The sequence below is a fragment of the Martes martes genome, assembly GCF_963455335.1.
Source record: "Martes martes genome assembly, chromosome: 2".
Taxonomy (NCBI): domain Eukaryota; kingdom Metazoa; phylum Chordata; class Mammalia; order Carnivora; family Mustelidae; genus Martes; species Martes martes.
Genome location: NC_137889.1, coordinates 84,087,617 through 84,103,346, shown reverse-complemented (window position 1 = coordinate 84,103,346; position 15,730 = coordinate 84,087,617). Strand labels below are relative to the sequence as shown.

General features: G+C 36.8%; 1 protein-coding gene across 1 annotated transcript in view; it reads left to right on the top strand.

Moving 5' to 3' along the window:
* Positions 1–12,865: 12,865 nt before the first annotated feature.
* The window catches only part of RBM46 (RNA binding motif protein 46), a gene marked incomplete at its 5' end in the record, with an annotated part of 37,478 nt that continues 34,613 nt past the window's right edge, over positions 12,866–15,730 (top strand). The window contains one exon of the mRNA XM_080797010.1: positions 12,866–13,016. Within this exon, the coding sequence (XP_080653136.1) occupies positions 12,866–13,016 (151 nt within the window). The remainder of the gene's footprint in view (positions 13,017–15,730) is intronic.

Below are 15,730 nucleotides of genomic sequence, written 5' to 3'. Positions count from 1 at the left end.
TATCCTGTGATTGGTTATGCCGTTTGGCCGTCTACTTTATAGCTCAGAGGATTTTTTTCTTTAATTTTTCTTCTAATTTTACTTTTGAAACTGAGCTGGGGAGGAATCTTTGAAAGTTCAAAGTTCAGGAAAAAAAATTATCCATGAAAACTAGAGTTTTTATGTGATAACAACTTTTATAACAACTTTTAATCTGCTGTCCCCACTTTTTTTTTTTTTTGCTATTTATGTCAAGAACCTCCCTCCTTTACTCAGATTCCTTGGGTCAGCAAGACTAATTGAGCCTAGAAGCTTCAGTTGGTATGTCAGTTTGGTTATGATATATAGGACTGCTATGCTTCCTTGGAATTTTGGTAATTCTCAGATTGATTCTGGAATATTTTACAATAAATATAAAGACATTGTATGCCTGTTTTATATTTGATTTTTAATTCTCTTGTTGAGGTTCTTAAATTATGGCTTTTTTTTAGAAATGTATTTCATTAAGTATGATATTAAAGTTAGATATTTTTAGATTTTTGCATTAGCTATGTGCATATATTACTTTTGTTGTGGAGGCTTTAAGATACAACATATTCCTTTCTTTTTTAAAAAAAAATTATTTGGGAGAGAGGGAGAGCAGAGTGAGAGAGCGAGCGAGCGCGCGCACACACACACAAAAGTTGAGGGGAGGAGCAGAAGGAGAAGCAGACTCCCCACTGAGCAGGGAGCCTGCCACAGGACTCAGTCCCAGAACCCAGGGATCATGACCTGAGCCAAAGGCAGACGCTTAACTGAGCCGCCCAAGTGCCCCTTTCTAAAGAGAGGGTGAGACAAAAAAAATAGGGTGAGATTAGTGACTCTCCTGTATGTCTTATGCTTCTGTAATTTTAAGCTTTTAAGATATTTTGGTTGAGATTTCTTTAAATGTATGAAGTCCAGCATAGTTTTCTAGTTATTATCTATTAAAGAGAGTCTATAATGTGTAGACTAAGCAATTTCAACATGACACCCTAGATAATATCTTTAAAAATACAACTTTAGAGACATGAATTGACCCAAAATATATGTCTGTAAGTAATTGCTGGGGTGGATTTTATTGCACACATCAGCCATTTAGAGTAAGCTATGAGTTACAGAAAAACAAAACAAAACTGTGTATTAATTAAATTCTACATCTTGGGTAGAATGGAAGCAGAAGGTATATTTACCAGTTGTTTTTATAGCAGTAAATAGATATGTAAGGTAGCATATTAAACTAGTGGCATGTTTAAAACATATAAATCTCATACTTGCCTCTTCTCCACAATGTATCAACATGATGTCTTTAGTGTAATGGACCAGCGTAGTGTCCCATGGGATGGGCTGTCTTAAGTTTATAAATGTCTGAAGGTTTGAGCCACAGGTCTTTTCAGTTACTAGTCTTGTGACCTTAAGCAAGTCTCTATTTTATTTGCTCTTGGTTTTCTATGTGTAAAATTGGAGTTGGCCTAAGGTCCACTTGCAATTCTAATATTCTCTTAGTAGAAAATCTTCAATGATGGTATAATGTCAAAACCTAGTAAAAACAATCTTAAATGGAGAAAGGTAGCATTATTATTTTTTAAAAAAATGTTTCTTCAGAATATCACATATACTTGTTCTTCAAATGTAAACACATTTTTAAAATGGATCAAGCTAAAGGCTTGATTTGAACTATTACTTGAATAATCAGTCTCATTACAAGGATGACAGAATGTCGACTATTTAAAAAGACAGTGTAGGGACGCCTGGGTGGCTCGGTTGGTTAAGCGGCTGCCTTCGGCTCGGGTGGTGATCCCAGCATCCTGGGATCGAGTCCCGCATTGGGCTCCTTGCTCAGCAGGGAGCCTGCTTCTCCCTCTGCCTCTGCCTGCCTCTCTGTCTGCCTGTGCTCACTCTCTCTGACAAATAAATAAATAAAATCTTAAAAAAAAAAAAAAAAAGACAGTGTAGAGGGTGCCTGGGTGGCTCAGTGGGTTAAGCCTCTGCCTTTGGCTCAGGTCATGATCTCAGGGTCCTGGGATCGAGGCCCGCATCAGGCTCTCTGCTCCGTCCCCCCCCCCCCCACCCCTCTGCCTGCCTCTCTGCCTACTTGTGATCTCTCTCTCTCTGTGTCAAGTAAATAAATAACATAAAAAAAAAAAGACAGTGTAGAATCATTATTCTTCACTGGTCCAGCTAGAACAGTTTTAAAATATTTTCTGATTATATTTGGAAAGATTGTTCTTAATTAAGCATGAAATAAGAAAGTTATGTCTTGGGGGTACCTGGATTGCTCAGTCGGTTAAGTGTCTGGATTTCAGCTCATGATTTTGGGGCCATGCTGGATGTGGCACCTGCTTAGGATTCTCTCTCTCCTTCTCCCTCTCTTCTCTCCTGCCTCTCACTCTCTCTTCAAAAAAAAGTTATGTCTTGGAAAAGGAGGTTAAGTTAGGCCATATCATAGATGGGACACAAGTGGGTGAAAGATCAGAGGGGAGGTTAAGAAGAAATTGTGGGTTGAATCTAATATGATGGAATTCAGTATGGCTTTAAAATCCAATTACTTTGACATAGGCTAAGAAAGATTTGGGTATTTTCTTGACAGTATGCTTGATTTGAACCATTAATGTCATGCAGCTATAAAGAACACTAACACATTCTTCTCTGTAATTTTGGCCACTATGCTTTTAAAGAGAAAAGAGTCAGGATAGTGAGGGAACATGAAACTATATTGTGTAAAGAGCAGTTAAGGCAGCATTTTCTAAATAATTTTATAGAAAGTTAATAGAAGTAGCAAGGTCGTGTAGGGTGGAAGGAAGTAGGGTGTCGTGTTGAAATGTTTGAAAAATAGGAGTTATAGCTGAAAGGTTTGTTTTAACTAAAACTTTTCATGGCCTTAAATACGCTGCTTTTCATTGTGATACTCTTGAAAGAGAGGTATAGTGATTCTCAGATGTATTTAGGTATGGAACACATTTTTGAGGCCTGTTAATTGCTCCTGGAATAGTATTCTAAGGGATACCATTTTAGGAAATGTTGGGTTTAAGGAACTGATAATGTTTAGCTTGAAGAAGAGGAAAATCATTTTTCAGATGCAGTTCCATGAAAGAGGCATGTTCAGTTTGGCCAGAAGGGTAATATGAAGATCTATATGTGAAAGTTACAAGGAAGAAATTATGATCTATTGTAAGGAGGAACTTTTCTTCAAGAGTTAACCAGAGTTAAATTGTTTTAAAGAACAGTGAGTTTCCTATAAGAATTCAAGAATAAAATAGGTGACTGCTTTGCACTAATTTTGTAAAGAGATGCAAACATCAGGTGGGTGATAGAATGAGATGATTTTTAGGATCTCTAAAAAATCTGACATTATTTTATTAGAGTTTTTCCAAAAAGTTTTTTTGTTGACTTTTCCCCCCTCTAAGTTAATACAGGATTTTTTTTTTTAATGATATAGTTTTTTAAGAACATGAGTAACTGAATAGTTGTTACAGTTGTATTTAAAAAAAAAAGATTGATGTGAAAAAAGTTTGGATTTAGGTACTGGTTTTGCAATTTATATGATTTCAGGCAAATCACATCACTTTTCGGAGATCTCAGATTATTAAATATCTAAAATGGAGGTAGTCTAAAGTAGGGCTTTAGGAGCCCAATATTTAGGCAGACAGGTCTCTGATTTGAGTATCTACCCTACCAATTTGCCAGCACTATAACTTTATCTTAGTCTCAGTTTATTTTTGAAATAAAATAGAATAATGCCTCACAGGGTAATGAAATGATGTTTGTTAAGTGTCTGTCATGCAGGGTATATAAGGTGCTAAATAAATGAATGCAGAAATAAACATAAAATGGAATTTCACAGATTAGGAATATAAAGGTAAATGTTGTAAAGTAACCCGTCAAAGATCTCCTGACTAAGCACAGAATTGAGGTCTTCTCTCACCCAAGTCTGTTATTTCTAATTAAATTGCAATATTCCTTCCTTTCTGTCTTATCCACTGAATGGTAATCACATACCAGGGAGTGTACATGGTGGTAGAGATTTGGAAATGAAAGACTAGACTCTGGCTATTTGGCAGAATTTAGGGGAGAGGGAGGTAGAAGGGATTGACAGACCAGCACTCTCAGATGGGTTCTGTGATGATAGTACAAATGAGGAATACTTATTTAGCATTGAGACAGGAGAGTCACGGGGTGGTTTTCCTGAGGGATATTAGGAATGGGAAAGGCAAAGAGAGTGAGAAAGGACTGTGGGAACAGGCTATACAAAGGCTGGTATGTGAGAATTTGGCACATTTGACAAATTGCAAACAGGTAAGTATTGTTGTTCACATATATTAAGAAATGAAATTGGAGAAGTAGACTGGGCCAGATTATGAAAGGACTTTTAAAAGTGACCTTTTCTTTTTCTTTCTTTCTTTTTAAAAGATTTATTTATTTATTGCAGTGAGGGGAAGGAGCAGAGGAAGAGAGAGAGATTCAAGCAAGACTCTTCACTGAGCGCAGAGCCCCCAGATGCTGCGCTTTGATCTCAGGACCCTGAGATCAGACCTGAGCTGAAACCAAAAGTTGGATGCTTAATTGACTGTGACGCCTAGGCAACCCTATGGCTTTTTAAAGAGTTTAGATTTTATATTTAAGGAAGAGTGGAAACCCTCAAAAAGGCTTCTTGCTTTTAATACAAGTAGTACATGTTTTTGGCAGTCACAGAAAGGTGAAAATTAGAGTACTCTGACTCCTCATTCCTACTTACCAATGATAATTACTGTTAAAATGTCTTGTAAATATTTCTAAAATTTTTTTTTGCTTCTACAAATGTGTGAATGTATATGTGAATATCTTTAAACAAACATTTCAGTTGGTAAACCAGTAAACATCTTGTTTTCCAACGTAATTTTTCCTCATATATTTCTTAGTATTTTTTCATATCAGTACATACAAATCTGACATTCTCTAACAGTTACATAATATTCCATTATGTAGTTATGCCATAATTTTTTAATACTTTATTCGTAGACAACTAGCTATTTTTTTAGATTTTTGCTTTTTTTTTTTTTTAAGATTTTATTTATTTACTTGAGAGAGAAAGATGCTTAACCAACTGAGTCACTCAGGGGCTCTTCCAGATTTTTGCTTTTACATACCTTGTTTCAGCCCACATATTTTTGCGTACTTGTGAAACTATATCTGTAGGTTAATTTTTTAGTGATTACTAAGTTTATAAACATTTTAGATTTTGATAAATATTAGCAAATTTCCATCTAAAAAGATAATTCCATTAAATACATGTCTCTTAACAGTGTATGAAGTCCTATAAGGATTTTTCTGAATTTTCTGTAGATTCTTCATCCAACAAATAATTATTGAGTACCTACTATGTACCAAACACTGTAGTGGATAGCAGGCTAATTGTTCAAGGCAGATGGAGTCTCTGCCCTTACGTAGCCCAGAGTTAAAACCATAGAAAGTCTGTAGGTGTTGTTTGGTCTGTACAGTGTTTGTTACTGTTTTTATATTTGATATAATTTTCAGTTTTTTGTTTGGTTTGTTTTGGCTTTTTTGAGTATGTAATACTCTGTTTTCAAGGAACCATGTTTGAATACTTCCACTTGGCAGGAAGTTACCTTCTGTGGCAGTCCTTTCTAACTTAGCACAGTTCTGTCTGCTAAGTAGAAAGTTATATTACTCTCTGTCCCCAGCACCAGACATTTGTGATTGTAATTCTGCCCCTTAGGGTCATCATTATGACTGAAAGTCCAGTAAAGTGACTTGGACATAGAAAACATTTAATAACGGTGTAGAGAATTGAACTGAATTTTGAGAATTTGACTTATTAAGTTTTGAATTGGAATTTAGAACTAATATATAGCCAGGACTGTTTGAACATGATTTTCTACCAGATTACTTTTTAGTCTTGCCATTTTTATGTCTGTTGAGTATCGCACATGTAAATGAAATGACATTTATGTAGCTTAGCAATATTTTACTTTATTTTTTATTGAAGTATAACATATAGTGTTATGTTAGTTTCTGGTGTGCAGTATAGTGACTAAACAATTCTGTGCATTTTCAGTGCTTATCTAAGTGTACTCTTATTCCTCCTCATCTGTTTCACCTACCACCCACCCATATCCCTTCTGGCAGCCACTAGGTTTCTCTGTAAGAGTTTGTTTTGAGGATTTTTGGGGGGTCTCTGTCTCTTTTGTTGTTTGTCCATTTGATTTTATTTCTTAAATTCCACATATGAGTGAAATCTTATGGTTATTTGTATTTCTCTGACTTACTTGGCTTAGCGCAATACCCTCTAGGTTCATCCATGTTGTCACAAATGGCATAATTTCATTCTTTTTTATGGCTGAATATATTGCACTGTATGGAATATGCCACATCTTTATCCATTCATTTATCAGTGGACACTTAGGCAACATTGCTTCGATTTTTGGGTCTTTATAAATAATGCTGCAATGAACATAGGGGCACATACATCTTTTTAAATTAGTGTTCTCTTATTCTTTGGGTAAATACCCAGTAGTGGAATTACTGGATAATATGGTAATTCTATTTTTAATTTTTTGAGGAACCTCCATACTGTTTCCCATGGTGGCTGTACCAAATGGCATTCCCACCAGTTCTGCAGTTTTAGTAGGTAAAAGTAGCTCTTTGATTCTCAAATTTAAAAAATTGCGAGTTGCAGATAAAAATCTGCAGATTACTGGCCCCCTCCTGAAAAATTGGAAAATTTGGCATAACTGGGAGACTGGATTTGATCATGATAACAATTTGCTAGAATTTCGTAGTCAATGCTCTTTTCAGATGGTGCTTAGCACTTCTTAGAGTCTTATCCTTGGCCTTTCTGCTTATCTAACATTTCTTCCCAGGGACTTGTGGGCATTTGAGTTGGTCATTTAGTGGATACAAAAACTTAACATGAGCAAAACTGAACTCTGTTTCTATCCCTGAAGTCTGTTCGTCTTCCTCATCTTTCTGCCTCTCATCGCCCAGACTAATACTTGGGTGTTATCCTTGACTTCTCTGTTTATCTCACAACCCATATCCAGTCTGTCAGTGAATTCTTTTGGTTATATTTTTAAAATATATCTCATATCAGAGACTGCTTCTTTTCTTCTTTTTCCCTTCACCAGCCTCTCTGGTCCATTCTGCCATTATCTGTCACCTGAATTTTAGTTGTAGTCTTCTCATTAGTCTCCCTGTTTCCACTTTTGCTCTCCATTTTTATTGTTATTGTTAAAGGTTTGATTTTTAAGTAAACTCTACACCTATTGTGGGGCTCGAACTCAGAACCTGAGATCAAGAGTTGCATGTTCTACCAACTGAGCCAGGCATACCACCTCTTTTGACTTTCCAAAACGATAGCCAAAAGATCCTTTTGAAAGGAAAGATCCTATTACTCCTGTGTTCAAGAACCTATGGTGGCTCCTCATTTAACTCAAAATAAAAGCTAAAGTCCTTTGTGACCTGACTTACAAGGTCTGTGTGTCACGTGGAAGCTTGTTTCCTCTTTGACCTCCTCTCCTACTATTCTTATCACACCCCCCCACTGCCTTACCATATCAGTTCCCTTGCCTGTACCTTTTGTGTGCCATGCACACTTCTACCTTGTACCTTTGTCTTCGTTTTTCTATTTGTGTGCAGTGCTTTTCCCAAATAACTGCATGGGTAGGTTTCTTAATTTTTTGCTCAAATGTTATCTTCTCATTGAGGTCAGTAGTAGCTATCCTATTTAAAATTATACCCTCTCTTCTGTCAATTCCTTCCATGAGTCCTATCCCTGTCTGTCCCCTGCAACACTACTACCTTTCACATATATTCCTTCCTTATTACTTATTACTTTCATTATCAGAATTTTGGTCTTTTATTTACTGATGTATCCCAGACATAAGGAATAGTATCCACATACAATTGGTGCTCAAGAAACATTTGTTGGACAAGTGAATGAATCCTGAGTTTGCAATTCCTGGTCTGCAGTTTGTGCTTTTCTTATTATTTTATTAGTCAATTTATTAGACAATAATACTTTATTAGAAGTTAGTTTTATTTATTGTTGCATATTAATTAGATGGTAAATACATTTATAGTGTTTATATGAAAATAGTTTTCAGCCCTTAATACTTAATCCTGGTAAAAATACTGTGAGGTAGAAACTATTATTACCCACTTTTTTTTTTTTTTTAAGATTTTACTTATTTATTTGACAGACAGATCACAAGTAGGTAGAGAGGCAGGGAGAGAGAGAGAGAGAGGGGAGGAAGCAGGCTCCCTGCTAAGCAGAGAGCCCGATGCGGGTCTCAATCCCAGGACCCTGGGATCATGACCTGAGCCGAAGGCAGAGGCTTTAAACCACTGAGCCACCCGGGCTCCCTATTATTATCCATTTTTTAAAGACAAGTAAACTGAAGACCAAAGTCAGAGCTAGTAAGGGAAAAGCCAGGATTTACATTAAAGAAATTATTTAGGTACTTGGATTTGTTCTTAATTATCACACCATTCTGCTCATCTTTATTTAAATAAGCCTTAAATGTATGTGTTGCAGATAATTTTTCCCTGTTTAAAATTTTCTGTCTTGATTTTGCTTTTTTGCCCTCCAAAATAGTTTAATATTTATGTAGTAAAAATAATATAGTAATATTTTCCTTTGAGGCTTTTTTGTTTATTTTTTAGAAGGTCCTTCTTGTTTCTAAAATTCCCCTTAGTTTTGATTTGTAGTCAAAGCTTAAGATGATCAGATACACATTTTATATCACCTTGATGGCATTATGGAGATTTTGTTTGAAGGGTGTAAGACTAAAACCTGGAACAACAGTTAGGAACCTAGTACTAACTCCAGTAAGAAATAATTGAGAACAGACTGTGGGGATGGACAGGAAGAGATTGATTTCAAGATATATTCATAGGTAAAATATGCAGGTCTTTGTGACTGATCAGCTGTGAATTGAAGACTGCATTAGCTTACAAGTTGCTGGTTGTAAAAGTTTGGAGGAGAGGGAGTATGTTTGTTGTGGTGCTGTTTATTGGTTGAATGGATGAATTGATGGGAGATATAAAACAGGAAGGAATATAAACAGGTTGGGAAGATAAAGTGATATTCACTTTTGGATATGTTCAATTCAGGATGCCTACTGAATATCTAATTTTCTTTCCCTTTTTTTAGAGAGAGAACACTAGTGGGGGTGGGGGAGGGTCAGAGGGAGAGAGAGAATCCCAAGCAGACTCCTTGCTGAGCATGGAACCTGATGAGGGGCTCTATCTTAGGACCCTGAGATCGTGACCTGAGCTGAAATCAAGAGTCAGACCCTTAACCGATGGAGCCTGAATATCTCATTTTCAATACGTTGATTAGGCGGTTTGGTAAATGAATCTTAGCTTCATAAAGAAAACTGGGCTACTAAGTTTAAGGAATAAGGTAGATGGCAGGTAGAAAATATATGGGTCTATGAGCTACTTTCCTGCCTTGTTTTCTTCAGAATTACTTTGTTGAATAAAATATAACAGCTTGCAAAGAGCTTTAAAGACTGAAAGGTTTGTATGTGTGTGATGTGTGTGATATTAATGTGTTTGTAGCTATATTCATCACTCAGAAAACTTCAGCTATTTTACAATTAATAGGGACTCTAGAAGTCACCTGACTTAGGTATATTAATTCATAATTTCTGAATATTCCACTTGCATAAAAGCCAATTTGGATACTTTGTTTTTTGAGGGGCTTTTAAGGTAAAATTATGGCAAAAGGGCATTTTCTTGGCAGGAGGGGATATTGAGATCAGGAAGACCTGGGATTGAATTCTTTCTGTGCCACTTTCTGGCCCCGTGATCTTGGATAATTTATCTTTCTTAGCCTCAGTTTTTTCATCTGTGGAAATAATTTTCTTTTAGCAAAGTTGAGACTCCCTTTTAGTAGTTTTAGAAACTAGAGATAATGTATACATGTTTTCTGGCGTTTATAATAGGCTACTAAATAAACTGAACCTCTTCTGATTTTTATTTTCATCCTGTTTTCTATCCAGTGTCATACTTTTGTTCTGAAATCAGTTACTGTAAAGATAAGTATCTGGATTCTAAGCTAGAGTTATTTGCAAATGTTTAATGGTTCTAAAGGTTCCAATATATGCATAAAAATTAGTATTCATGTTTATGTCCAAAAAATGAGTCTAGAGGTTTTTTTTTTTTTTTTAAGATTTTATTTATTTATTTGACAGACAGAGATCGCAAGTAGGCAGAGAGGCAGGCGGAGAGAGAGAGAGGAGGAAGCAGGCTCCCCACGGAGCAGAGAGCCCGATGCGGGACTCAATCCCAGGACCCTGGGATCATGACCTGAGCCGAAGGCAGAGGCTTCAACCCACTGAGCCACCCAGGCACCCGAGTCTAGAGGTTTTTAACAACAGTGAGCTAACTTAATGTTCATGAAAGCTATGAGATAGGCAGTGTATTGTCTGCATTTTAAAGGTAAGGAAATTAGGTTACAGAAGGGCTAAGTAAGTTAAAATTATAGCTAGTTGAGTGCAAAAGGATTTTAATCTAGGCAGTCTGGCTTTAGAGCCACAGTCTATTAAGTACTAGTGAGTAAAACTGCAGTGACAGTTTCACTTACTCTAGAGCAGTAATTCTTTGGTAATGTCTTCTCCATTCCCACCCTTTGTCCACTGTAGAGATGCTAGTGCTCTTCCCTAGGTTTGTGTCTGTCACAGCACAACTCCTCTGCCCCAATCGTTGAGAAAATGCGAGATGTTTCTGAAAACAGCAAAAACAAAAGCACTGTGGGTATGTGAAAAATTAAGATGTGCTTCCCTCTAGTATTTATCAAAACTAACCTTTAATTAAGCCTCAGGTAATTCTAACAAGACTTTTACTTCATTGCCCCATTTAATCCTAACAGCAGCTTTGCAATAACTTGTACTGGTATTCTCATTTTACAGTGAGTAGAGAGAAACTAAGCTGACCAATTTGCGCAGCTATAAAGTGGCAGAACTAAGTCAAATTGAGGTGCTCTGGCTAAAAATTTTGTACTTTTTTAAATGCTGTGCTGTGGTTTGGTTTCCATTTATAATAAGAAAAGTTCTGTTGAAAGTAAAAAATGGCTTGCTCAGTGCAAGATTTTAATTTTTTTTTAAGAGAACCTTTTTTTAATTTTTAAGATTTTATTTATTTGTCAGAGAGGGAAAGAGAGAGAGAGGGTACAAACTGGGGGAGTGGCAGGCAGAAGGAGAAGCAGGCTCCCAGCTGAGCAAGGAGCCCGATGCAGGACTCCCATCTCAGGACCCTGGGATCATGACCTGAGCTGAAGGCAGATGATTAACCATCTGAGTCGCCTAGGCGTTTTAATTTTGATTTTAACTTTTTAAAATTTATTTATTTATTTGACAGAGAGAGAGTGAGAGCACAGGCTAGGAGAGTAGCAGGCACAGGGAGAGGGAGAACCAGACTTGCTGCTGAGCAGGGAGCCTGATGCAGGGCTTTACCTCAGGACCCTGGATCATGACCTGAGCTGAAGGCAGTACTTAATTAACTGAGCCACCCAGGCACCTCTGTGGATTTTAATTTTTGTATTTGTTAATGATAACACCAAATAAGAGAGACATAAAATGAAGAAATAGAGTAAATCAGAGTATTAATCTTTTGGATCAAAGTGATTTTTCTGGCAACCTAAGGATATGGTAATTAAGTTCATTTAAAAAAATTAAAAACACATCTTTATATATAGTGCTCAACATAGATTCCAGGTTCTCTCTAGGTCCTGCTTACCCGTTGATGTAATTTTCTTTCTTTCTTTTTTTTTTTTTTTAAAGTTTTATTTATTTGAGAGAGAGAGAACATGAGCGGGAGGGGCAGAGGGAGAGGGAGAGAGAACCTCAAGCAGACTTTGGACTGAGCAGGGAGCTGGACATGGGGCTCAGTCTCAGAACCCTGAGATCATAACTGGAGCCAAAACTAAGTTTTGGCTGTGGCAAAACTTGACTTTGCCACAGTTTGTCAAAAACTTTGACTGTGGCACCGATGAGCCCCTAATGTAATTTTCTTAATCTGCTGCTAGTTGAAAATCACAGTAGTTCCTGTTTCTGCTCAGAGGAAGTGGTTTTGATCCCTACTTTTTCTAGTAGCTTCTTCTTGGAACGGGGTGGTTTGAAGTTCTGTTTACTTATTCCAAGGATCTGTTCAATTTCTGATAACTGGTGGGGTCCTTAAAGACTGCTTACAACATGAACCATATTGGCATTAGGCTACATTTATCTGAAAAGTATAAGGCATAGTAAAGTCCAGGGGCACCTGGGTGGCTCAGTGTAACCCACTGCCTTCGGCTCAGGTCATGATCTTGGGGTCCTGGGATCAAGCCCCACATCGGGCTCTCTGCTCGGCGGGGAGCCTGCTTCTCCCTCTCTCTCTCTGCCTGCATTTCTGTTTACTTGTCATCTCTTTCCCTATCAAATAAACAAATAAAATCTTTAAAGAAACATCATAAAATCCAGTTGGCCTATATGTAAAATAATTTAAACCTTGGGCTCTGTAGATCAGCAGTGATCATATATTCATTGATGGCAGTTTATTTGTTTTGTTATTTCTGCTTTTTTCTTCAATAACTCCTTTTCATGTATTTGTGTTTTCTATTTTTGTTGTTCTTTTCTCTTTTTTACTTTTGCCTTCTTTATTTGTAGCTTAATGCTTTCTAAAGGTACTGGTTAATTGATCAGTCACACTAAGTGAAGTTTCCAGCTTCCATTATGTAACATAACTTTGTGGGCAGGACCACAATGGTCACCAATTGTAGCATCCACAACTGTTTTTGGTTTCTTGAACCCAAAAGAAATCCTTCATAGGTTGCTGATGCTTCATGTCATAAACACTGTTTTTGAATTTTGTTTTAGGAACTGCAACAATGAATGAAGAAAACATAGATGGAACAAATGGATGCAGTAAAGTCAGAACTGGTACTCAGAATGAAGCAGCATTACTTGCTTTGATGGAAAAGACTGGTTACAACATGGTACAAGAAAATGGGCAAAGGAAATTTGGTGGTCCTCCTCCAGGTGTGGATTTATTTATGTTCAAAAATATTGAGTCTTTAATATACATTAGGCATATATATCCACAGATATCCCAAATAATAGTTCTTTCCTTATAACTGCTGAAATACCTTAGCAGTTATTTTTGCTGTTGTGAGGGAAAAGAGGTAGATTATGCATGTTATGCATGTTTGACTCTTACATTTTTTTTCAACTCTGCTCTTGGTTTAGGAAATAGTTGAGAAGGAAGTTGGGTTGGTTGGGTTTTCTTTTTTCCAATTTTTTATTAAATTCTAGTTAGTTAACATCTAGTTAATATTGGTTAATTTAGTGATTCATCGTTTACATATAATACCCAGTGCTCAATGCAGCAAGTGCCCTCCTTAGTACCTATCCCTTCTTTAGCCCTCCCCTGGCCTACCTCCCCTCCAGGAGCCTCCCATTTATTTTCTATAGTTAATAGTCTCTTATGGTTGGCTTCCCTCTCTTTTTTCCTCCCTTCCCTATGTTCATCTGTTTTGTTCCTTAAATTCCACATATGAGTGAAATTATATGGTATTTGTCTTTTTTTGACTGATTTATTTTGCTTAGCATGGTACATTCTAACTCTATCCATGTTGTTGCAAATGGCAGTATTTCATTCTTTTTGATGGCTAAGTAATACTCCACTGTATACTTCTTTATCCATTCATCAGTTGATGGGCATTTGGGCTCTTTCCATAATTTGGCTATTGTTGATAGTGCTTCTATAAACATTGGGGTGTATGTGCCCCTTCAAATCAGTATTTTTGTATTCTTTAGGTAAATACCTAGTCGTGTAATTGCTCGGTCTTATGGTAGCCCTGTTTTTAACTTTATGAGATACCTCCTAATTGTTTTCCAGAGTGGCTGCACCAGTTTGCATTCCCACCAGTGGTATAGAGGAAATTTATTTCCTTTCTTGGAATCCTCACCAACATTTGTTGTTGCTTGTTTTATTAATTTAAGCCCTTCTTACAAGTGTGAGGTGGTATCTCATTATAGTTTTGATTTGTATTTTCCTGATGATTAGTGATGTTGAGCATCTTTTCATGTCTGTTGCCCATCTGGATGTCTTCTTTGGAAAAAGGTCTGTTTATGTCTTCTGCCTATTTCTTAACTGGATTATTTGTTTTTTTGGGGGGGGGTGTTGAGTTTAATAAGTTCTTTATAGATTTTGGATACTAACCCTTTGTTAGATGAGTCATTTAAATATCTTCTCCCATTCTGTAGGCTGACTTAGTTTTGTTGATTGTTTCCTTTGCTGTGCAGAAGCTTTTTATCTTGGTGAAGTCCTAATAGTTTATTTTTGCTCTTGTTTTCTTTGCCTCTGGAGATGTATCAGGTAAGAAGTTGCTATGGCTGGGATGCTTGGGTGGCTCAGTTGGTCAGGCATGACTCTTGATTTCAGCCCAGGTCATGATCTCAGGGTCATGAGATTGAGACCCACATTGGGCTCTATGCTCAGTGTGGAGTCTGCTTGAGATTTTCCCTCTCCCTTTAAATAAAGAAATAAAATCTTTAAAAAAAATTGCTATGGTTGGGGTCAAAGAGGTTGCTGCCCTTGTTCACTTCTAGGATTTTGATGTTTTCCTGTCTCACAGTTAGGTCTTTCATACATTTTGAATTTATTTTTGTGTGTGGTATAAGAAAGTGGTCCAGTTTCATTCTTCTGAATGTTGTTTTCCAGTTTTCCCAGCACCATTTGTTGAAGAAACTTATCTTTTTTCCCACTGGTTATGCTTTCCTGCTTTGTCAAAGGTTGATTGACCGTATTGTTGTGGGTCCATTGCTGGGTTTTCTGTTCTCTTCCATTGATCTATGTGTCTATTTTTGTGCCAGTACCATACTGTCTTGATGATTACAGCTTTGTAATATAGCTTAATGTCCAAGATTATGATGCCTTCAACTTTATTTTTCTTTTTCAAGATTGCTTTAGCTATTTGGGGTCTTGGGTGGCTCCGTAAAAATTTGAGGATTGCTTGTTCATTGAAAAATGCTGGTGGATGGGGTGCCTTAGTGACTCAGTCAGTTAAATATCTTCCTTTAGCTCAGGTTGTGATCCTGGAGTACCAGGATTGAGCCCCACATCAGGCTTCCTGCTCAATGGGGAGTCTGCTTCTCTCTCTGACCCTTCTCCATCTCGTGCTTGCTTGCTCTCTCAAATAAATAAATAAAATCTTAAAAAAAAAGAAGAAAAATGTTGGTGGTATTTTGATATGGGTTGCATTAGAGGAGTAGACTGCTTCAGGTAGTATAGACATTTTAACATTATCTGTTCTTCCAGTCCATGAGCATGGGTTTTTTTCCATTTCTTTGTGTCCTCTTCATTTTCTTTCATGAGCATTCTATAGTTTTCATTGTATAGATCTTCTACCTCTTTGATTAGGTTTAGTCCTAGTTATCTTATGGTTTTTGGTGCAGTTGTAAATGGGGTCAATTCCTTGATTTTTTTTTTCCTTTTCAATATTGGTGTATAGAAATGCAACAGATTTCTGTACATTATTTTATATCTTGCAACTTTGCAGAATTTGTGTATTCTAATAGTTTTTGGTGAAGTCTATTGGGCTTACTAGTTGGGTTTATAAAGAGTCAGGATTGGGTCACTGGGAAAAAGAGTACTGTTAAAGGAGAGGTTATTTTGGGGAGGATTTTGAAAGAGCAGTGAGTAGAGGAGTGGTGTTTATACTAGAGGCAACCAGATAGAAACAGCTACATAA